The following is a 25330-nucleotide window of genomic DNA, read 5'->3' as shown; positions in this document are numbered from 1 at the left end:
AAACTAGATGGTCAAGAAATCAATAGCATTAGTACGTTTTGATACCTTGGATCCATTATGCAAGCTAAAGGAGAAATTGAAGAACATGTAATAGATAGAGTTCAAGCAGGTTGGGTAAAGTGGAGAAGCGCTTCGGGTGTGCAATGCGATCGTAGAATACCCTTAAAAGTAAGAGGGAAGTCCTCTAGGACGGATGAAAAGCCTATAATACTAGTTATTCTATATGGACTAGAATGTTGGGCAACTAAGAAAAAACAAATCCAAAAAGTAAAAGTTATCAAGATAGAATGCTAAGGTGGATGACCAGTATAACATTAAAAGATAAATTAAGAAATGAACATATTCGCGATAAGTTAAACGTAACTTTTGTAGAAGATAAGATTAGGAAGGGCAGCTTAGATGGGTTGGGCATGTGCAACGTAGGTCAAGTGAGGAAAAGTGAACTACTTATTGCGAGGGGCAGTAGAAAGGGTAATGGTAGACCTAAAATAACTTGGATGAGATAATAAGAATTTAATAGACCTGAATTTGTTAGCAGAAATTGCCCATGATCATGTAAATTGGCGGAAAATGATTCATGTAGTTGACCCCACCTAGTGGGACTTAGGCTTGGTTTTTTGTTGTTGTCATCTGCTGCAACCACGGGCTTTTCACTAGTTGTTTTATCAAAAGACCACTACTCTTCACTGTCATCATAAGATTTATGCTCACAAAGAATATGCTCTAAACAAATGCAACCCCCCTCCCCCACTCAAAAAAAACTAGAAGAAGAAGAAGAAGAAAGAAAGAAAGAAAGCCAAAAAAGGAACATAAAAAATAAAAACAAAGTAAAACAGGCTTGTGTTTGGGAACATCAGTTTCAAGCCCATAGATTTGAACTTGTGTGGATTTGAATGAAATGCAGTACAAAATGCAGTACAAACTCCACAACCTAATATCTTCTAGGTAAAGTGGTGATCTAACATGATTGCAGGAGGTCCTAAGATGTAATCTTATTGCCCACATTTATTGTATGGTTGTTAAAAATTATCTTATTCCCTGTCATGGGTGTCAATCATGAATTGTTTCTCCCTCCAAAGCCCGCGTGGGAAAGCATTAATGCATGATATACCTTATTGCACACAATCAAAGAGCTTAGGATTTTAGGTATAGAAGTCATGTGACAGCAACATACAAACAGAGTCAATTTAACAGTGATTTGCTAGCTCAACGGAAATAGGAGAAATGAAAAATATAAACCTGTCAAATTAGCAAGTCCTTCATCACCGATCTTACAAGAATCCAAGTTCAAGCTCTCCAAATTTGTTGAGCCTAGAGGGAAACAAGCAAGCAGACAATTATTGCTGCTCTTTGAAGCATCACAAAATGCGTGCATTCAAAGGAATGAGATGGCAAATCCAGGCCAAAGAAAAAAAGTAATATGAACAGTGGTTACACATGTGAATTGTTAACAAGCTTCACTGACTAGTTATCCTCCTAAAAGAAAGTCTCAGGTCTGGTGCAGACAAGCAGAGACTCCTAAATGGTAATAAACTTCAGGGATATAAAGATACAACAACTCATTGAAAGTTTTGCAATAGAATAAAAATATAATGTTTTCAAGAAATTTGTCTATACCCATTCTACAGCTATCTGCTGCCATGGCCAATCTCATATTTTCGCTCACTACCACTTAATCCCCTTTGTTCGTCCACTCCCTCAGCCATTGGCCTCTCTTCCCCTTTTACCCCACTTTTGTTTTGTTTGAGAATTTGCAACATAAAGAAGCTACAGGACTATGACTAGGGTTTTGAATGTCCAATCTCTATATTTATGGCATAACAACAATGGAGATTAGGGTTTTGATGTGTGCCACCACTAGCCAATGAAACAAAGCTTCATTTCAACATTCAAGATGTAGTTTAACTATTTTCCTTTTTTTTTTTTTTGAAAAGTAAAATTGTTTCCAGTGTTGAAAGTACATAACTACATATATTATCTGTTGGATGATCAATTGATCTGCTGATCAGGGTTTAATTTATTTTTTATATATAAAAATATTGTTAAGGATGTAAATACGAATTTCTTTGTAGTTTGCCTTCCCAACAGAATGCATCAACCAAATTACAATCAGATTATTCCTCTCAGTTCAGTCAGTACTATCTCGTTTGGTGCTTTGCGCAGGTTTTACTTTCTAAAAAATTGAGTTGGTTCAGGTATGCTTGCAAACCAACCCAAACTATTAACAGATCTAACCAAACATAGAGTTGTTATATTGATTAAATTATAAGATGGTCCCAGCAGCCACCACTACCATCTCCTTAGAAAATTTCACGGATTTTGCTAATTAATACCCTAGGGTGTTGGTTAACTAGTTAAGCTGTAATTTTAAGAAATATAAATGCATTTTTTGCGGACATTAACTAAGCATATGATGATTTCCAATGCATTGAATGAAAAATATTTCCTAAAATAATAATGTTAACTAGTGCCTCTGGGGCACTCATTAACAACTAACAAGACCCAAATTTCATTAACCAGAAGAAATTACAGCAACATAGCATATCAAATCTCATTTGGATAGACTGTTAAAATAGGAAAGAAAATGTAAAAAGGTCAAAAATACAATTCACATGCAGGCGGACACACACGTGCACATGCACACACCTATATATATATATATATATATATATATAGAGAGAGAGAGAGAGAGAGAGAGAGAGAGAGACCACCTTTCAGATGAACCAAACATGCATCAGTGATATTGTTGAAACCCAAGTTCAACCATTTTAAATTTTTGAGTGCTGCAGAAATGCCATAGATCACGAACACCACATATCAAGTTTCCAACCATGAAACAGTTGAGAAATAAAAACGGCATCATAATTTGATCATTCTTAGATACAATGTGATCAAAATTCATTAAGGTCATAGTTCACTCACCAGCAAACTTATCACATCCATCATCAAATAGACCACATCTGCTAAGATTTAAATATGCTAAGGTGACAACAGCTGCATGAAAATAATTGATTTAAGAAAAAATATATGTATCACAAAAACACAATATTGTAATATTTCCTTTTTTTTAACTGATTGATCTCCCAACCCAACCCCCATCCCTGGAAATAAAGAAAAAAAATCTAAATGATGAAGTATTTGAGAAAAAAACAGGAACCAAATTTTATGGGTAAAATGCACTGTATTGGAAAGGAAGAAAAGAGTAGATGCCCATGTACCTAAACAAAGGTATGGAAAAAATGGTCAACGCCAAAAGCTACAATGAGAGAGCCTAAGAAAGAAGGAAGAACCAATCTGCCCATTGTTCAATCTTGTCAAAGTGTGCACTTTAGCATGCACGATCACCTTTACAACCAATAGCTCAACATCTTCAGATGTTCTATATTAAAAAATAAGCCAAAAAGCCCATGTGATCCAAAAAGTCACAAGTCTCAGACAAATATATTATGGTTTTTTGTGAAATATCCAATAAAAACAACTAAAATTTCAAGAAAAGCATAATTATATAGATGGGAGAAAATGTTCAAATAAGTCATAACTACTATGTGGGATCGAGCAATTGCCACTGCCCCAAAAGATACAGCTGATATTGAGAGTACTACTCAAATCCCTTAAACTACAAGCCAATAGTCACATTTCAACTGTGACTTGACCCACATGGCCACACCCCAGGCCTCCGTCAGGCAGGTCATGGCTGCCTCATCTTGGCCAACAATCTTCCCACCAGCAGCAATTGGCTGCTGGCACTGGGAGGGTGAAACCATTGACCATGACTCTCATACCATTTGCAGGGATCGAGAACTTTGCTGCTGTACCAAAAAGCTACGGCTAGTAGAAAGAGTGCTACTGAAATCCTATGAACTATGGCAGTCCAAGCACCACATTCAAGCATGACTAGACCCACCCCCCAGGCCTACATTGCAGGGGCCGATTGCTGCCACAACTGGGCAAACATACCTAAAAATTTTCCAAAAGGCAGTCCCTGCCGGCAGCCTGCAAAATCCCAATCACATATATGCATCATTTTGTTCAAGGAAAGAATGAATCCTGAAGCCTAATCATGAAGGCTTCCACTATTTTCTACATGATAATGTCAAGAAGTCTTTACTAAGTTCCAAGATGAATTGGCATCAGTTTCCAGGTTTAATGCAAGAGTTCTCTAAAATAATTATAGGTAAAGGATTAAAGAAATATTCAAAAGAACAAGCACTTAAGCAAACCTGAAATAGAATCCAAACATGCAGCACTAACAGGGCATCCCTCCATGTCCAGCCTAATAAGCTTATGCATACCTGTCATGGCACATAATATGGATCCAGAATTGCAACTTCAAAATTAAATTAAAAAATTGTACACTTGTAGATTAAGATTCCACAGTTTGAAGGAACCAAGATTCAAGTAAACTGATTTGCTGCACAGCCCCCATTACTAAGAGACTAAGGGCATAATAAACAGGAATCAGAAAAATAGAATTTGGAAAGAGCATAAGGGGTTGCTTGGTATCACCATAAAAAATTTTGAAAATGAAAACCAGAAAATAAAACTGAAAACAAAAAACCAGCAACCTATTTACTTAATATTTCCAAAACTAAAACAAATTAAAATTTTGATAGAACGAATGCTCATTTTTGTCCTTGAATCAAATAATAAATTTAAAAAATATGACAATAATAATAAAAATACAAAAAGAATACAAATGAAAGTTAACATGATAAAAATAAAAATTAGCATGATTATTTTACTTAATTACTATATTTTTAGAACTCACTTTACAAGGACAATCTTATTATACATGACAATTGAAAAATACTAAATATTTTTTTAAATAGCTTTCTTATTTTTCAAAATTTTCTGATATTTTTACTTTTTTTTTATTTTAATTATATTTTAAATTTATATGATCATTTTATTTTAATTTAACTGAAAATTATGTATAAAATAAATGATTTAATCAACAAAATTTAATTCAAGATACTAAAATACTCCGACAACAGGTTGCCAAAAGCAACTAAAAACCATAAAATTTGGTTTCCAGTTTTTTCATGAACAAAACTGATAAACAGAAAACTGGTAATGTAAACAAATGCATTTTTATAATTTGTTTCTTCATACTACAGAAATGAAAAGATAAAACAAAAATTAAAAATGATACCAAACAAACCCTAAATTATTGTAATTTATAACTCATAATAATCATTTTTTAGTTTTAGCTGCGCATAGAATAGGAGCAGCAGCAGTATCATCTTTGCTTCTAATGTGATTAGTCCTAAAAATATCATGGCATTGAACAAACTAAAAGATACCTTTCAAGTAAGTAACTCCGAAGTCAGTGATATTACTACATGAAATTTGCAATTCCTTCAAGTTAGTGAGCCCTGAAACATGAAAAATGAAGTTTCAAGTAAGTCCAAAGTCAGTGATATTATAAATATATGAAATTTGCAATTTCTTCAAGTTAGTGAGCTCTGAAACATAAAAAATGAAAATTCCTATAACTTGATATAAACATTGACTAGTACAATGAATCAATCAAATTTAAAGTTGATTCAAGTAAAACGCAACTGATCTTCAATGAGGATTATGCAGCGTGCATGCACATTTGATTTTAGATCATGCAATTATTCTTATCCCGTTATCCCTAATAGAGTCCAAAATCTATCACAGAGTTCAAATTTTCCAGTAGCAAAATATGGCATCCTATATTGCAGCAGACATGTACTGGTCAAACTTAAAATGTTGTCCATAGTGTCATGGTAGCAATCAGTAGCCATAGTAATATTCTGCAATATTACCACATTCATGAAACATATTAAATACTCAAAATAGTTAAAAGCATTTGAATTTTTTTAAAGAAAAAATAACACCAACTTATCAAAAGCTATGATAATATACATACATACATGCATAATATACAGTATTCTACTATTCTTCCATACCCACACACACTAGTTCATAAATCACTTGTCCATGACTCACAAGACACACACAAGTGAGGGGAAGATTGTGGAAAATGGAAATTCAACTTGTGGGGTTTTTTATTTTTAAACAAAAGAATTTATATCAGGTAGAAAGAAACCAAGAAACCACCTTTGTAAACCCTTTCCATCATAATTTACCGACCTCTTCAAATTCGCTAATTCCCTTTGACCCTTCACCTTTCAACTTTTACCAACATCCAGAGGCGCTTCATTTCCTCCATCCAACTTTTATCACTCATCTTTAAACCCATTTTATCCATAAGAATTTGAGCTTCCAACTCCTTCTTAGAAACCTCCTCCACCGGTGTGGGCAACACTCCATCCCTATGCTGAAACTTGTTCACCAACCCATCATTATTAGACTTTCCAACAAGGGTGAATGAAGGTAAGATAAATCTCCTATTTCATCGCAGGAGTCAGAAACATACCCATGTTGTTCGCGATTTCATCCAACAACAATCCCCCTCAAAGTCACTACTGTCATCATGTTCTGAATCTGAAAAAATCCCCCATTTCTTTACCTCCTTACCTTTTCTAATCTCATTAGAACCTCCAACATTTTTCTCAACTTGAGGAACTTCCACAATACTGAACTCTCCTTTAGAAATTTAGAATCTCTCCTTGAACCTTTATCGTTGACTCACCAGAATTTTTTCAATTACCATCAAATAACTTCTTCATTTCAGCACCCAAAGCACCCTTCTCCCCCAACCCTGCTTCTTTTCTATTCTTCTTCACACCACCTTCTAATACATTTTTGGAGCTAGACACAATTTTATCACCACAATCTTGAAACAAATCTGTTCTTCTAACATCCTGAGCTTCCTCCGACTCTTGATGAATTTGATTCATATTCTTAATAATTGGAGGCTGAGCAATATTTCTTTTAACCTGAGGCTGAAAAACAATTCCATTACTGGAAGATATAACTTCCTCCTTCCCATTACTTGTCTTTTGAGAAGTAGGAGCAGTATTTTGGGACTGTCCAATGTCCGGAATCAACATAGCAGCAATTAAAAGAGTCATTAATTTCCGAATAATAGGCCTGCGTATCACCTGGAAACTTTTGTGGGAAGCCCGTTAGAGGAGAACTTCTCTTTGGATCCAAATTAAAGCCCATATCACCCTTTTCTAAACATTGGGCCTTTTCAAATAATTGGCGCAGTTTAGTTAAAAATAAAACACCTACTTTATCAATTAACTGGGCCAGGTCCAAAATCAGAAGCATGCATCCCAGCCCAATCCTCTTCACTGCTACTCCCCAAACGCAACCCTAGCCGCCTCTCTGATCGCCTCTGCTTCATCTAAAACCCTAGCTTCCTTCTTGCTCCTGTCAATCAAAACCAACTGATCTGCCATATGACCCTAGGATCATTCAGATGCAGCTCATCTCAACATCGATGACACAGCTCTCATTTCCCAACCTTCAGACCTTACTTTACAAAATGGACTTCGACTACCACAGCCATCACCTTCACAATTTTTGCCTTCCAGCACCACCTGACTCCACAACCTGAGTCGTGCAGAGTTATCTGCACCTACACTTCCAGTTTCCTCACGAAAGACCTTCGCTATTTCGCAGAAGACACTCATGAAACCTTGCCACCCATCGCCTTTATCACCCTAAGGAGCATAAACTGAAAAGTTCTCCCCTTTCCATTCCAACCCTATCTCCATATACTTCCCTACCTTCGTCCATTTAATCAACATCCAGAGTTTCATGACACCCATTCAAACTGATCAAAACCTCTTTTGCATGGGACAAAAGGTAGAGAAGCCATCAGTGAACCAACACACAGCCCCCTTGGAAAACCTAACCCACCTGTTCGAAGACATTGTTCTTGACCACAAGCAAGGACGCAAGCTCTCCACCCTTATCTAATCTAATCATTGAACAAAAGATTCACCTTCAATCTGGATCAATCGTTTCAACACCATCTACCACAAGAACTTTGATGGCATCGAGTGCACAAAGGAGAGGCAGGAAAAATTCACAAGAGAGAGAGAGAGATTTTGTTTGGCTGTATATGATCTTAATCATCCTATTCAATTTGTGAGTTGTCCAAAATCAGAAAACAAGGTGAAGGATTAGTGGCTTATACATGGGTGAGCCAAAATACTTAATGGCTTAAGCTTTTGGGTCAAGTTGGTGCTCACCTATGTATGTGAAGTATGAACAAGACCTCCTTCCAGCCTAAAAAGTGGTATCAAGGTTGATGGTTCATGGCTAGGCCATTAGCAACGTAAATATAGGTGCAAAAGCTAATTCTCCTAACATGCTAATAGTTTGAAGACCAAGCATATGACCAAAGCCAATAAGGATCATGTAGGTTGTTAGATGGATCCAAATGGGGTCAACATGTTAGAGGAAGGAGTGGACTGATTCAAAAGGCATGGGGAATGAAATCCAAGGTGCATAAGATGCAATCGTTAGGCTCACTTACCAATTGGTGGATAATTAAGGAGTAAAGATGCAATGGTAAGGTCCACTTAGCAATTGGTGGAGACTTAATCTTGCTCCCGAGGAGAACTTCTACTCCAAGCAGGGGAAGGGGGAGCTAGAGACTCACAAGCAAAGGCAAAATTATTGGAACTTCCACTCGTGAGTTGTCACTCAAAAAATGAGAGTGAGGAGTGGCTAATGTACATTAACAGGCCCAAGACGTAATGACTCAAGTTCTTTGGTCCTCATCCACATATGTGAATTTCGTGTATGACTCTTTTGGTCCTAACATCAATGCTGAATATTTGAAATAACTAAAAGTATGAAAGATCATTTTTTTTGCTCAGATTTTCTGGAGAGTTCCTTGCTTCCTGCAGAGGCTCCAGTTAGGGTAACCATGCTAAAAGATTGTGGACCTGTGTCATCTTCGAATTTTTTGGGAAACTTGGTTGGAATGAAATGCTCATGTCTTCAATGAACAATCACTGGTTCTACATTTGCTTTGGAATAGAATTGGGTTTTTGGTGTTACCTTGGGCTTTTTCATCAGGATTCTGGTCACTTCAAAGAATCAAAAAAATTCACTTTTTGGACGTCAAAGAGACTGGATGGCTTTGTTGATACAATGTTTTCACCTTTTTTTTCTTGCTTTTCTTCTCTTGTATTTTAGACTTTGTACATCTTTCCACCCTTAAAGAGAACTCTTTTTTTATCCACGTATGATATATATGTATGAAAATAATTACAGTTTTTTGTGTTGCATGTTATATTCAATAGCATATTAGCCTCAGCAATTCCAGCCAAAGTTGCACCTAAAAATAAGCTTTTGAACCAGAGGCATGGACAACAGTAAAAGAAAGACTGGAGATTGGCATGTAACAAGAAATGAAAATTTGGAAGATTGATATTGTTGAGGCTGTAACAATTTGTTCAACCCCCCAAAAATAGCACAACAGTGCATGTGCATGCAATCAAATAATGCGTATATCTTAACTTGAACTTTATAATACTACAATATGACCTATTAAGCTTTATAATACAAAACTACATGTTGACAACAACTAAGTACATAATAATACCTGACAACGCCTTCATGTCTGAGTCTGTAATGTATTTACAACATCTAACATTAAGAGAATCAAGCTTTGTTAAACCTGTACTAGATTTTAAAAAAATAATAATAATTAAAAGAAGAAAGAAAAAAATTGACTATGGAATATATCAGACAAATAAACAGAAAATATGATTAAATAATAATCTAACAACACTGATTCGATATATTAATGCATAATGTCCAAACCCAAAAAATGGAAAGGAAAAAAAAAACGAAAGAGAAGAAAAAAGTTGCCTATGACTAGGATACAGAACTAAGTGCTTAACCCCACGTTTAAGTCAAATTGTGAAATAGACAAGAGTGAAGAGACATGAAACTAGATGCTGCACTCTAGATGCAGCATCGGCCTATCACACCTACCAGTACATACGCAAAATCTAATAAAAACATATGAAAGAGGTCATGTCTTATTTCCTTTATTTCTGTATAGATACATAGAGGCACATAGAATTGTATATGCCTAATTAAATAATTGTAATAGATTTATTTCAGCAATTTAAGAGCATGACAGTAAAAATACATTGCCATCTAGAAAGAAAAAAGTGTGGTTAAAAAAAAAAAAAAAAAAAACCTTTAAGATGAACAAATCCACCATGAATTCCCGAACATCTCTCAAGGTCCAACTTCACCAAGTTAACTAGGCAGGAAAAGGCACACATTCCTTCAGCAGTAACAGCACTGGTCTTTTTAAGACTCAAAGATGTCAAGTTTGACAGACCTGAAGAACAATCATCCACATTATCCAGCAAAAAAATCAATGTCAAAAACTGATAAACTAACTCGAGTGACAGGTCAAGACGTACTTCACTTGATAGAGCTAATGATCTATCATGAACATTTCACATAAGCACTGATTTTTTCTTATAGGATCATAAAACTTCTTTCTTGAATATTTGGGGCTTCTCCATATTTTTGAAACGGTTTCTGGGCTTAAAATTAATATGGGGAGAGCAGAGTGGCAGCAATTAATGTACCTGTTGAGCATGTCAGGGAGTTATCTTCAAGGTAGAGGGTGCATAGTGTTGGAGTGGACGCTGTCCTATATTGGGGTACCTTTTGGGGGTAACTCACTAACTCTAGATCTGTTAGTTGTTGAGATCTAGTTGTCAAGAGAGTGTCTGAGCACTAAGATGGGTGGAAGGGTGCCATTTTTTCCTCTGGGAGGCAGGGTAACTCTCATTCAGGCTTGCCCTTCTAGCTTGCTGTTGTATTTTCCTTCTACTTTTAAAATTCCTGCAGGATTCGCTAGGAAGATTGAGAAAGAGAAACTTATAAGAGATTTTCTGTGATCAAAGGTAGGGAACTTTAGGGACCATTTGGTGAGATGGGAGATGGTTTGTAGGCCTAAACAGGAGGGAAGTTTGGGTCTTGGAAATTTGGTGTCAAAAACACGGCTCTCTTGGCCAAATGGCTTTGGCAGCTCCCAATAGAGGATTCTCCCTTGTGGTATAAAGTTGTTATGTAGATTTGGACTTGATGAGAATGGATGGGATACTAATTTAGGTCCTAGATGTTCCTCAGAAAATCTGTGGAAAGCTATTTCTCAGATTTATCTTCTCTTTATTCCCCATAGTTAATTTTTGCTGGGCGGAGGTTGCAATGTCCGCTTTTGGAAAGACCTTTGGTTAGGGAATGATCTTCTGTCCCACCTCCTTTCCTCGCCTTTTTCGCCTGAGCTCATGGCAAAAAGAATCCATTCCTTCTTTTACTATAGATCAGGGTAGTCCTTTACCTTCTTGGGATTTTCACTATTGGAGATCCTTGAATGATAGGGAGACGGAAGAATTATCCTCCTTGTTAGTCTTGTTGAATAATTGTCAGGTCTCTTCAGATGCTGATAGTCAATCTTGGTCTTTGGATCCATTGGGGTTTTATTCTTGCAAATTTTTTTGAGAGTTCTTGACTAGTACTGATTTTTCCTTTCCACTCAACAGAACTATCTGGAAGTCCAAAGTCCCCCCCTAAAATCAAAGCTTTTCTTTGGTTGGTTGTGCTTAATAGGATTAATACTCATACCAAGGCTCTCTCTCCAGATATGTGCTGTCTCTGTTTTAACTACTAAGAATCTGCTCCGCATTTTTCTTGCATGGAGTAGTTTTTGGCAATTTTTTGGTCGGTTTTGGTAGGAAAAAGGAAGGAACTGCATTATGGAAATGTGCGTTTATTCGCAGTTTTTTGGCATTCATGGAAGTAATGTAAAGCACGTATATTCTCAAGGAATAAGTTATCATTTCTGCAGGTGTGGGAGGAGATTCATTATTTGGCTTCACTTTTTTGTGAGTAATGGAAACTTCAAGGTAATGTGCTTTTCGGATATTCAGCGCGATTGGCATTCTTTGTTGACTTATTAGGGTGTGCTGTATTTCCTGTATTGTTTTCTGTGCCTTTTGGTTTTTCCTTTTTGCTTTCTTTAGGGCATTTCAGATTTTGTTAAGGAGATGTCTCCTCTCCTAATTGTTCAATCTTAATCTTTTAATGAATATCTTTTGTTATAAAAAAAAAAAAAAAAAAATCACAATAAACGAGAACCGTCCCAAAAAATTTTTATTTGTGTTGCAATTACTATATTTTCAGAGGACAAATTACTTAGTATTAAACAGCTTCTAGACATTTTATCAGGTTCACAATTACTTAAATGATGAGTCTACTCCATATAATAGATTGACTAAAACTGATCTGCAATATTTTCATTATTTTGTGGTTAATTACTGCAAGACAATTATTCAGTTGAAGAAGTGTCATCATGAGCAGCAGATTTCAACATTATTTAACTATGACAGGAAGTTGCATAGAATCTCAAGGGTCCCACTTAAAAAATTTAATTGGCCTGCAGTGAAGATAACTGATGAAATGCTCGCCAACCTAACCAGCAAGAGCTACTCCATTAGGCAGATTATTTAAAACTGATGCATTATATTTAACGGACAAGTACAGGAAAATTTCATCACAACCCAAATCTTTGCACTTCACCTAGGAATCTAGAAGATAATCCTAATTTCCACATAGTTCATAATTTGCAGATATTTCTGCTCAACTATTTATGTTCATAGACTGAAAGGTATTCAACATTATTGAACTATGACAGGAAGTTGCACAGAACCTCAAAGCGTCCATTAAAAAATTTAGAAGTGGCTTTGAATGTATTAAAACAATACAGTTTAAGTGCAGATTTAAAATGCAAATGTGTTTACCAAGTATAAAGGAAAAAACAAAAAATTTTAGGCAATGACTGACACTGAGTACTAATGTGGTGGGGGGAGTACCACTAATGTGCTTGAGTCCATGCTCTGAAATTTGGTCGCAATAGTTCAAAGCTAAAACTTGAAGGTTTGAGCAATTCTTCAGAAGAGCTAACCCAGAATCTGTCACATCAGAACCAGAAAGATCAACAGAAAACAAAGATGAATCTTGTGAAGAGATTACTTTCATCCAACTATCATTCACTCCAGGGTACTCTCCAACACAAATATCCTGCCAACAAAAAATAAAAACTGAGGTTGACGCTTGTTGATAAAATACAAAGTGACTGAGAGCACAGCTCAATATTTTTAAAGTTAAATCATCCAAAGAGATTACATGGAGAGCACAATCACGAAAAGTCTCAAGTGAAACATCTGTTAGAAAATTGGAATACACCAATTCGTTGAAGATTTGTTGACTTATATCACTTGGCAGCATTGAAAATGTACTGTATTTATCCATATCCTGTCTCAAAAGGAGTAACAAGGTGAGGTAAAAGAATAGGCCACAATCCTAAAGCAAACATGTCAAAGATAAAAGCTACCTCGCGTATCTTGTAAATGCAAAGTTCCATGAGGGAGGGGCAACTGCTTCCTGGTAAACAGTCTACCCCAGCCCTGGAAAAAGACGTGGGGAGCCATTTTGAACTGCCAACTTTGGAATACCTTGTGGAGACATCTCTCTGGATGCTGTCCTCAATGACCTGCTGGTCCCTCTTCCTTGAACAAACTCCCCCCATTACACAAGGATCTCTCAAATTATCAACTGATCTTATAAAGTGTATTGGATGATGACCCTGCACTCCATATTACTTCGCCCTAAAGGGCAAAAGAACATAAGCAGATATTACAAAATAACTGAATAACGTATTTAGAACACATCGTAAACCTTAAATGCCAGTCTAAAATTACCATCTGTATACCGCCACTCCTCTAGGTATGTATAATATATACATTTAACATCATTAACACCAACAGTGCGCATCATCATTCATAAAAAAAAATAGGCAATTGTAGTGTACAACATGATTGGGTTTTCAGCTTAAAAACTGAAAAATTTGCTATTCCATAAGTTCTTCTTTTGGGCAACCAGAATTCTAAATCTAGACATTTCATCCTTGTCTGAATTTTTTGACTTTGATTCTTTTTCTTTTTTTGGGACATCAGGATTCTGAATCCAGACACTTTAACCTGGGCTCAAATTTTGAAATTTTGATCCATTTGTATAGCTCAATCACCTTTCTATACCTGAGTTGGCACCTCCTTGGCGACCTTTAATGCTTACTCCTTCATGTATATTAATGGTTATTTAGTCTTTTAGCATTATTATCATGTGTTAAGAGTTTTGATAGTAATTAGTGTGAGTTAGTAAGGGTATTATGGTCACATTCCAATTGTACTTACATATATTATAGAGGGAGAGACCTATCATTGCATTTAGGTCTTCCATTTTACCCAATTACTCAACATGGTATCACAGCACGATTTAAACTAAACCCTACTCTCTTCAGCCGTCGCCAGAAAAAACCATTCCCACGGCTGTCCTTCCTAGATTCACCTCCACCCCATATTATTTCACAAAACCAACCATACACCCATAAACAGCCCCCCCCCCCCCCCCAAGGGGGACAATTCACCCCACAAAACCCCATCGTTGGAGGACCCCCCATGCGCCGGACAAATGCCAGCAGGGCCGACCCCACATGCCGGTGCATGAGTGAATTTTCAGCCACCTTTTTTCTCCTTTTTTTTTTTCCTCTGCCATGCTCTGATTCCCTCTCTAGACTATATTATCAAGCTGTTAGGTCAGTTGTTTGCTCAAAAATTCAACCTTTTCCAACCATACACTTGCAGCATTCCATTAATGTCTGTTCAAGGATTGTGAAGGCTTTTTTAGCTTTTTTTTTGGAGCCGTGGCAGCATTCATTTGTTCAGTTGTGAGGTTGTGGCAGTGCTATCTCCGTTGGTGAGTTGTTCACCTTGTCCGCGGCAGTGCGGCACCTAAAGAATGGTTGTTTGATGCTTCATGAAGCTGTTTATCAATTGTTATTAAATTTATTGGGACTGAAACAGTGGGATTTTCTGTGTTTTTTGATTCACTATTCTAGTTCCTTCCATATACCAAAATATCAAGCTGTGAGCATGTGTTTTTGCTCCAAGATCCAATCTTTGTTGTGACAATGCACTCACATTAATTCATTAGTTGTTGTTCGGTGTTTGTGACGGTCATTCGTGACCTTCTTGGTGCAGTGGCAGTGCTCATAAGCTGTCTTTTTTTGTTTGAGGCTGTGGCAGTGTTGCTTTCTTGGGGCTGCATCTGAGGCTGTTGGAGATTTGTTCATGGTAGTTTCAGTGGTTGACCTCTCCAATTGTTCCAGTGCTGAGTGTTGCTTTCTTGGGGCTGCGTGTGAGTTTCTTGGCGCTATGACAGCCTTGTACTGATTTATCTGCAGCTTGTTCATGGTGGGTCACCTTGTTCGTGGTTCTTCCAATAGTTCCAACAATTAATCTTATGATCATTGGTCTGAGTTTGTGAATGTTGGGATGGCGTTTGCAAATTCCAAAAGTATGATTCCTTTGTTAGTCACTTGTTTGAGTGAACCACGTACTGTGACTATATCAGAGGAGGAGTATTCAAGGTTTCTACGGTATCAATTGTCTCAATAAGCATCTTATCACATTGCTTCTTTCGCCCAGAAAGGTAGTCCTACAGTCTGCATGTCATCTAGTATCCTTCCTACTAGTCATTGGTTTAAAGATTCTGCAGCCACTGGTCATATAACAGGTGCAATCAACTTCTTTTCTAATCTCCAATATCCTAAAATTCTCCTTCAAGTTACCCTTGCTTATGGGTCCACCATTACTGTTAAGGCCCTAAGGAGATAGGAACAGTAAATTCTCTGGTTATTCAGGATCCAAAAATGGGAAATACAATTGACACAGGACGTGAGGCTCGTGGACTTTACTACTTTGAGTCACCTTCTCCATCCATTGCCAGCACAGTCGCAGCTACACCACTTCAAATTCATTATCGCCCTAGTTATCTGTCCTTGGACAAATTGAAACAGCAAGTTCCTACATTGATTTTTGTGTCTAATATTGAGTGTGAACCCTGTCAATTGGGCAAGCATCATCGTGTTCCCTTTGTTCCCCAAGTCGACAAACAGGTGGTTAATCCTTTCATGCTTGTCCATTCTGATATTTGGGGTCCTAGTCATGTGACATCAAATTTGGGTTCTAAAACTTTCTTACATTTGTTGATGACTACTCTAGGATGACTTGGTTATATTATATTTAATGAAAGATCATTCCGAGTTGTTTGATATCTTTTGTGCTTTCTATTCCCAAATAAAGACTCAATTTGATATGTCAGTCAGGATACTTCATAGTGATAATGCTAAGGAGTACTTTAGTACCCAATTCAGTACTTATATGACTAACTCTGGCATGACTTATCAGTCTTCTTGTGCCCACACTCCACAGAAAAATGGAGTGATGTTGTGCTCACAGCTTGCTCCCTCATCAATAAAATGCCATCCTCTGTCATTGGTTCTAAAATCTCATATTCAGTTATCTATCCTAAGGCTCCATTGTTCTCCCTTCCTCCTTGTATATATGGTTGTGTGTCCTTTGTTCATCAGTTATCTCCAGGAATGGATAAGTTGGATCCTCATTCTATTAAATATATTTTTTTGGGCTATTCCTATACTCAAAAATGATATCAATGTTATAGTCCTACTTTACATCGATTCCTTGTCTCCGTTGATGTCACCTTTTTTGTGTCTACACCACACTACTCTGATTCCTTGAGTTATGTTGACCTTGATGAGTCCATTCCTCTGCCTTGCCTTTGAGATCCAAACATAGTATTTGTGCCCAATACTCCTACATCTTCATCCAATTTGAGTCCTTCTCATCACTTGAATCATCCCAATTTACAAGTATACACACGGCGATTCAACAGGGAAGTGCCTCCTCCAGCTTCTATTGTGCCTCTAGTTCCCTCGTCGGATGATCTTATTTCTCATGATGTTGATCCTTTAATATTTGTTCGAAAAGGTAAACGCACTTGTACCCGACATCCGATCTCTAATTTTTTTTGTTATGATTTCTTGTCACCCTCTTATTACAGTTTTGTTAGTACTATGTCTTCTGTTGCTCTTCCAAGATCTATTTCTGAAGCTCTATCCCATTCTGGGTGGAGGACGTCAATGGTTGAAGAGATGTGTGCACTACATGATAATGATACTTGGGATTTGGTACCTCTTCCTCCTGCTAAGTTTGTGTTTGGTTGTCGCTGGGTCTACAATGTGAAAGTCAATCCTGATAGTTCTATGGCTCATCTGAAGGCCTGCCTTGTTGCTAAGGAGTATACTCAGGTGTATGGTTTGGATTATTTAGACACATTCTCCCCGGTTGCTAAACTTGCCTTAGTATGTTTGTTCATTTCTTTAGCCATCACTTGTCATTGGCCTCTACATCAGTTAGACGTGAAGAATGTTTTCCTACATGGTTGATCTTCATGAGGTATATATGGAGCAACCCCCTGAGTTTGTTGCTCATGGGAAGTCAAGCTTAGTATGTCAACTCAAGAAGTCATTGTATGGATTAAAACAATCTCCGAGAGCATGGTTTGGTTGTTTTAGTGTTGTAGTACTTGAGTTTGGCCTTCATCGATATGCAGTAGATCACTCTGTATGTTATCATCATATTTCTTCGGGCAATATTTTCCTTATTGTAAATGTGGATGACATTGCGATCACTGGTCATAATGATCGTAGCATCCAGGACCTAAAGCTTTTTCTACAAAGAAAATTTCAGACCAAAGATTTTGGGACCATTGAAGTACTTCTTGGGTATAGAAGTATCAAGATCTCGTATGGGAACTGTCTTGTCACGGAGGAAGTATGTTCTTGATCTTTTAGATAAGACGGGGCTATTGGGATCCAAACCTGTTGATACACCAATGGATCCCAAGATATCGGTGATTTGTTGCCTAACCCAAGTCGATACCGAAGACTTGTTAGAAAGTTGAATTATCTCACAGTCACTCGACTAGATATATTCGGGTGCACCAGGGAGAGGTCTCTTATATCAGGATCGGGGTCACACTCATATTCAGAGATATACAGATGCATATTAGGCCAAATCACCTTCCAATCAAAGATCCACAATCGGGTATTGTATCTTTGTCGATGGTAATTTGGTGTCTTGGAAAAGTAAGAAACAAACTGTGGTTGCCAAGTCCAGTGCTGAGTTAGTATAGGGCTATGGCGCACATTACATGTGAACTTGTTAGGCTGAAGAACATGTAGAAAGAACTAGGTTTTCCACATTCTCAGCCAATGGAGTTGATGTGTGATAATTGAGTTGCTATTCATATTGCCACCAACCCTGTCTTCCATAAGCAGACAAAGCACATTGAAGTTGATTGTCACTTTCGAGAGAAACTTGTATAGAAGCTCATTGCGACCACTCATGTGAAGTCTGAGTTTCAACTTGCTGATTTGTTCACTAAAGCCTTGGGAGGTGCTCCTATGAAATTCATTTGTAACAAGCTAGGAGCATATGATATATATGCTCCAACTTGAGGGGGGGTTCTTGGTTATTTAGTCTTTTAGCATTATTATTATTATGTGTTAGAGTTTTGTTAGTAATAAGTGTGAGTTAGTAAGGGTATTATGGTCATTCCTATTGTACTTACATATATCATAAATAAAGGGAGAGACTATCATTGAGTTTAGGTCTTCCATTTTACCCAATTACTAACATCTTTATCAAAAAGAAAATAATGGCTGCACATGAAAACTTTTAAAAAACAACAGTAATTCAATTGTTTTAAAAAATAAACAAAATAAAATGATAAAGGTGACACTAATTCATCACTAATGAAAACTTTTTATAAAAAAAACCATAATTCATTTGTTTTAGAAAATCAACAAAAGAAAATGATAAAGGTGGCACTAATTCATCAATAATCCAATATTATTTAAAAATTAATTCCCTTTGCAAATTTCTGGTATGTTTGGAAAGAGAAAAATAAGAGTGTGTTTAGTATCTCAACCTCAATGCTTCAAACAAGCAAAGAGCAATGGTTAATAGCAGTTACTAGGAGGCACAACGGAATGTTGTTTATGAGTTTGACGTAATCTTTGACCTTTGCGACACCCTTCAGGGTGGTTGATTTGTTGTAATTGGGGCTGGCATCCCCTTGATGCCTTTTCAATAGATTACCTTCGTCAAAGGAAAAAAAAAAAAAAAGAGAGAGAAAATGAGCATGCAATAGACACTCATACAAATAAGAACAATGTGGGGCATAGATGCATCCATATGCATATCCACAAACTGTCCAGCAGTAAACCTAAGATATAAGATACAACTAGTAGGATATCTAACAAAATGATAAGCAAAGAAATAGTGATTCCCATTGGATAATTGAATGGTTCATGTTTTATAATATAAGACTAATAAGGGCAACAGTGCATCAATAAAACCGGATTGAAATCTCTCTTATGACCCAAATGATATTATTTCTAGTAGAAAAAAAAAAATCAGTACTCAACTGTGACATTAATGAATCCCATGTTGCAGCTACGGAAGGATACGTACAGTCAATCACTAAGAAATGAGTTCTACACTCTCTTATGGCCCAAATAATATGATTTCTAGAATAAAATAAAAAATTAATATATCCAACTTAAACAAATTCTATCTATTAGATGCCAAACCTCATTCATCAAACCACAATTTTCAGCTCCTATCACAAATGATGCTCCCTTCAATTCAAGAACACAATGATTATAACTGAAGAGTTCCAACAAATGGCCAATAAAATACTAAACCTAGTTTTATTAGAGGAACAGAATAGGCGTCAACAGTAGAGGAGTTCCACCATTTTGCATATCGATCAGATGTTGCATATCGATCATACGTTACTCAATTTACTCTACTCTTCTCTTACAGAGGAGTCTGAGTGAGGTATTGGCTTTACGTCATTCTCATGAGGCTTGGCGTGCTCTCGAAGTCTCATTCTCGCACCGGTCGAAGACTCGAGAACTGCAACTCAAGGATGAACTCCAACTGATGCAACGCGGCTCTCAGTCCATTACTGAGCTTTACTGCACCTTCAAAGGTCTTTATGATCAACTGGCTGCTATTGGTCGTCCCATTAAAGACACGGATAAAGTCCACTGGTATTTACGAGCATTGGGACCCGACTACAAGATCTTTTCTACCACCATGATGTCACAGCTTCCGCTACCCTCCTTTTCCAAGATTGTTCTGAAAGCTTTGAGTCATGAGATTTTTGAAAGATCTGTTTCCCACTTGTCTTCCAACTCTTCTTATTTTGTGCAGCAAGCTTTCAAAGTGGTAGGGGCCAAGAAAGGGAAAAATCAATCTTTCTCTTCTTCTACAACTTCTGCCAATTCGAAGTCGTCATCTACCTCCTCTGTTTATTGCCGTTGTGTGACAAGGAGGGACACTTGACTAAACGTTGCGGGACCTTCTTGAAACTCAAGAAGAAGCAATCGGCCAATCTTGCTGAAGCTTTTTCCACCTGCTCGATTCAAGATCTGAATGGCTCTAAATGGTTCCCTGACTCTGGTGCAACATCCCACATGACCAGTGACACCGAGGGTGTGGATCAATCGGCTCTCTACTCTGGTAATGAACGTGTAATGGTTGGAAATGGTCAGTCTTTAGCTATCTCTCATACTAGTTCCATTTCATCTCTTGTTCCGTCTAGTCCCCTTCTTCTATCAAATGTCTTAGTTGTTCCAGGCATTAAGAAAAATCTTATTTCGATTAGTCAGCTTACTAAAGACAATAATTGTTTTGTTACCTTTTCTTCCTCTGGTTTTAACATATAGAATCGGGTCACAAGAACGGTACTGGGAGTCGAAAGATGTGAAAATGGTCTCTACATGTTGGATCAACGTCATCATGCTTTTGTGTCCACCACATCCTCTTCACTGCGAGCCTCCATTCGTTTATGGCATGCTCGCCTTAGTCATCCACATTATTGCACTGTTGCTTCTATTTCAAGATTAGGATCTATTTCCTGTAGTAATAAATTGATGAACATTGATTCTGAAATTTGTGTTAGTTGTAGACTTGGCAAAAGCCACCGTTTACTTTTTTCTCTAAATGATGAACGTTGTGTCATGCCTTTTGATCATTTCACTGTGACTTATGGGGTCTGTCTCCAATTCTTTCTTTTACTAGATATAGATACTATGCAATATTTATTGATTATTGTACTAGATTTAGTTGGATATTCCTATTAAAACAAAAATATGATTTTTTTTATACTTTCATCCATTTACAATGGTACATTGAGACACAATTTTCAGTGAAAATAAAATATTTTCAGTGTGATGGTGGGACCAAATTTACTAATAATAAATTCCGCTCTCATCTACACTCTTGTGATATTGTGCTCCCGTTTGGCATGTCCTCACACTCCTAGTCAAAACAACACTGCTGAACGCAAGCACCATCATGTCACAAAAACTGGCCTTACCCTTATGTTCCAAGAGCATGTACTGCTCTCTTTGTGGGTTGAAGCCTTCTCTACTGCCGTCTTCCTCATTAACCGACCCCCGTCACCGTCACTTGATGGCAAAACTCCTTATAAGCTCCTGTTTGGTAAGCAACCAAATTACTCTATGCTTCACACTTTTGGGTGTGTTTGCTTTCCTTACGTGGGAGATTACTCACCTAATAAATTGTCTCCAAAATTTGCTCCTTGTGTCTTTTTAGGTTACAATACCCTTCACAAAGGGTTTAGGTGCCTAGACCGCAAGACACGTCATGTCTATGTTTCTTGACATGTGCAGTTTTATGAGAATAACTTTCCCTATCATGGTGACTCTGTGCAAAATCTGCAGTCCAACATTGACTACATTCAGTTTTCCGATTGTCAGGATTGTGTGTCTACTTCTTCTAATGTTGGTTCTTCTCATTTGTTTTCGAGTTCACCATCTTTGCCTTGCAATGACTCTTCGCATCTATCCTTCGATCCTTCCCCTGATCCCCAGGTTCCTCTTCATGTGGACCCCTCTCGGATTCTGCAACTCCAGACTCACCTCTTCCTCCACCTGTGTCTTCAGTTCCTCGTTTGACCACTTCCAACCACCCGATGATTACTAGAGGTAAAGCTAGCATATTCAAATGACAGTTATATCATGTTATGACTATTTTGTCTTCTTCTCGGGCTTTTCAGGCACTTCTTGCTCTCAAAGAGCCTAGGGGTTTTAAATCTTCTACAAAACACCCTGAATGGCTCTCAAAGATGGATGATGAAATTCAAGCTTTGAAGAAAAATGATACGTGGGTTCTTGTTCCTTGTCCTCAAAATCATAATGTGGTTGGATGTCGTTGGATTTTCAAAACCAAACTTCACTTTGATGGGTCTATTGAGCGCCATAAGGCTCGTCTTGTTGCTCAAGGATTTTTGCAAATTCATGGTCTTGATTTTGGTGATACTTTCAGCCCTGTTGTGCGCACTACTACGGTTAGAATTATTTTGTCCTTGGCCGTTACTTCTGGATGGCGTTTACATCAGTTAGATGTTAAAAATGCCTTTCTCCATGGTTTTCTCAATGAAGAAGTGTACATGGAACAATAGCCGGGCTACACGGATCCACAGTTCCCTCGGCATGTGTGTCGCCTGAAGCGTGCTCTTTATGGGTTGAAACAAGCCCCTCGAGCTTGTTTCATCGCTTTAGCTCTTTTCTGCTTAAACTTGGGTTTATTTCCAATCAGGCAGATTCCTCATTGTTTGTCTATCACTCCTTACTTGGAACTGTTTATCTACTTCTTTATGTTGATGACATGGTCATAACAAGAAGTAATCCTTCTATGGTTCAAACCCTTATTACTCGGCTTTCCAAGGAATTCTCCATGAAGGATTTGGGTGATCTTCATTATTTTCTCGGTGTTGAAGTTCAATCTAATGAGAAAGGTTTGTTTCTCAGTCAAACAAAGTATGCTCTTGATCTCTTGCAGCATGCTTCAATGATTGATGCGAAGCCTATATCTACACCTTTTGTTGTCGGACAACACCTCTTAGCCGAAGGAAAGTTGTTCTCCGACCCTACTATGTTTTGTTCTCTTGACGGTGCTCTTCAGTACTTGACCATCACCAGGCCTAATCTGTCCTTCAGTGTGAATTCTATTTGCCAATTCATGCACGCTTGCACCGAGGACCACTTTCGTGCCCTCAAAAATATTTTGCGTTATGTAAAAGGAACTCCTCATCATGGACTTCAACTCCATAAACAGTCTAGTCGTGATCTTCTTGCCTACTCCGATGCGGACTAAGCTGGATGTCCTAATACATGCCGCTCCACTATGGGCTATGCTATCTTTTTTGGCGCCAATTTAGTCTCTTGGTCCTCCAAGAAACAAAGCATTGTCTCTCGTTCAAGTTTCGAAGCAGAATATCGCTCCTTAGCCGTTGCAACTGCGGATATTGCCTGGATTACTCAATTGCTTCAGGACCTTCGTGTTACACTCTCAGCGCTACCCAAAATTCTTTGTGACAATCAGAGTGCAATTTTTATGGCAGTCAATCCGATTACTCACCCACGATCAAAACATATTGCAATCGACTACCATTTTGTTCATGAACTTGTTGCTAATGGCACTTTGAATCATATTAACCTCAACTCCATTTCCAATAATATTTTAATCATTTATCAACATGCAATAATTATTTTTTCAAATGACAAAACAGTTATAATTTAAAATTGAAATTTGAGCAGGTTAAAGGAGACCATATAGAGGAGTTGTTTAAGATGCTGGTGGAAATCCAAGCAAAGGACACATGGTTGAAGGTTTAGATATCTCATCAAACTTCAAAGACAGAACAATTACTTAAGACAATGCATATGACATATATTTGGTTCCCAATCTAGAATATAAACAATTGCGGAGCATTTTTTAGAGGATGGTCTATTTCTGACCCATAAAGAACATCAAGAAGTTCTATAGCAGGCTCTCTCCAAAATCAGACAAGTTCAAAGTTATTTAGGATATGCATAGCACAGTTTGCAGGAGAATTGTGCGCTGAGGGGCATTCTCGCTAACAAAGTGAGGAAGAAGGTCATAAAGTTAATTCACCTACCATTTTTTGGATGGTTGTTGGGATGGAAAGAAAGCGTAGACCTTTCTAAGGGTCAGAAACATCTAGTGCTCTCAATGCTCTCATAATACTGCAGGGGTTAGAAGACTTAAAACTTCTTTGTTTTTTGGTTTGATGGGCAGCAATTTTTTAGCGTCCGGGCTGCAAATGATTCTTTTCTGATGATATTGTGCTGTAATTTCTGCTTGTGTAGTTGGATTGCACCAATACCTTACAAAGCGAATATTTTCTTTGCCTATCAAAAACAAGTCTTTTATAACTGTTGGATTAAAGGGAAGCCTTGGTAGCTTGAATTCACTGATTCATGTAGTCAAGTGTCTCACAATGCTGTGATTTCTTTTATATTGATGCAATTCATCTATTGCTCATCACACATGCCCACACACAAAACTCAGCTCGGATTGAGAGATTAATAAAACCAAGTCTCATATTGATGTAGTATATTTTATATTGATATGTTTCTTCTACTGCTCAGCACTACGGGTCTCGTCTAATTATAACTTTCAATCATACAAGCCCCCATACTCGAATCAAACCAAACCCACTCAGCCACCTTATAAGTCCCAAGAACTTTCCAGCCTAGCCAACATGACAATTGCCTGACACCTTGCATCCTTGAGGGTCTGACTGAAAACATTTAGAACCAAAAAAAAATACTCAACTTCCAACGATGTTTTGCAGCAGGTACTAACACTAAAAAAACTAACAAAACAACCCGAAGTTCTTCATTCCACTACTCTTTCCCACATAGAATCAAACCCATTAACAACATAATTGAATGATCGGACAATGATGAAGAATTTAAAAAGAAACATCAACAGAAACGAAACAAAAGCGAAAGAACTTCAGTCCACAAATGCCAATACAACAGTTTAGCTCAGTTGAGTTTTTGTCATTTTTCTTCCTGGGATTTTAGCCCACTTCAGTCAATAGACTTCACATCTTGTCAATTTCTTATTGTCATCTTCCTTCTTCAATTTGCGACCAGACAGCACAGTCGTCAAGCAAAAAAATTACAAGAGAAAGAAAGAAAATTTTACCAGAAAACAGACCGCTCATCCGATCAACTGAGAGATCGAAGAACCTGCTCAAACTGAGAAGAATTCTAGAAAGAGAGAGGGAGAGAGATAAAGCTGATAGCGCGAGAACAGGGATTGTAGGAAGGAAGAAGAAGAGTGAAGAGAGAGAGAGAGAGAGAGAGAGAGAGCGCGCGTGTGGCGGAGAAGGAATGTGAGCCGTCGGATGATGCCACGTGTCAGAGCAACATGAAATACGAGATTGGATAAGAGCGAGGGTGGGAAGAGTGGGTCCCGCATTGAGACCTTTTCCAAAATCTGTTTTGCTTCGGCCGGCGGGAGAAGCGATGCTGCTAAGGCAATTTAATACATTTATTCCGCTTTGTTACACA

The 25330-nt window shown here is 37.6% G+C and overlaps 1 protein-coding gene across 5 annotated transcripts in view; it reads right to left on the bottom strand.

Annotated features, from left to right (window-relative positions):
• The window catches only part of LOC131157871 (uncharacterized), a 65935-nt gene extending 40660 nt beyond the window's left edge, over positions 1 to 25275 (bottom strand). The window contains exons 1-11 of one of the 5 annotated variants that reach the window (XM_058112297.1): positions 24963 to 25275; positions 13319 to 13592; positions 13111 to 13239; positions 12798 to 13005; positions 10106 to 10252; positions 9500 to 9574; positions 5304 to 5375; positions 4221 to 4292; positions 2923 to 2994; positions 2712 to 2783; positions 1240 to 1311 (exon numbers count right to left, since the gene is read on the bottom strand). In XM_058112297.1, coding sequence (XP_057968280.1) covers positions 1240 to 1311; positions 2712 to 2783; positions 2923 to 2994; positions 4221 to 4292; positions 5304 to 5375; positions 9500 to 9574; positions 10106 to 10252; positions 12798 to 13005; positions 13111 to 13239; positions 13319 to 13513 — 1114 coding nt within the window. In that variant the 5' untranslated portion in view covers positions 13514 to 13592; positions 24963 to 25275. The remainder of the gene's footprint in view (positions 1 to 1239; positions 1312 to 2711; positions 2784 to 2922; positions 2995 to 4220; positions 4293 to 5303; positions 5376 to 9499; positions 9575 to 10105; positions 10253 to 12797; positions 13006 to 13110; positions 13240 to 13318; positions 13593 to 24962) is intronic. The other 4 variants (XM_058112298.1, XM_058112299.1, XM_058112300.1 and 1 more) reach the window with 4 other exon arrangements.
• Between the last annotated feature and the right edge of the window lie 55 nt (positions 25276 to 25330).

The sequence above is a fragment of the Malania oleifera genome, chromosome 6, assembly GCF_029873635.1.
Source record: "Malania oleifera isolate guangnan ecotype guangnan chromosome 6, ASM2987363v1, whole genome shotgun sequence".
NCBI lineage: Eukaryota > Viridiplantae > Streptophyta > Magnoliopsida > Santalales > Ximeniaceae > Malania > Malania oleifera.
Note: the sequence above shows the minus strand (reverse complement) of the source record. Positions and strands in the feature narration are given on the sequence as shown.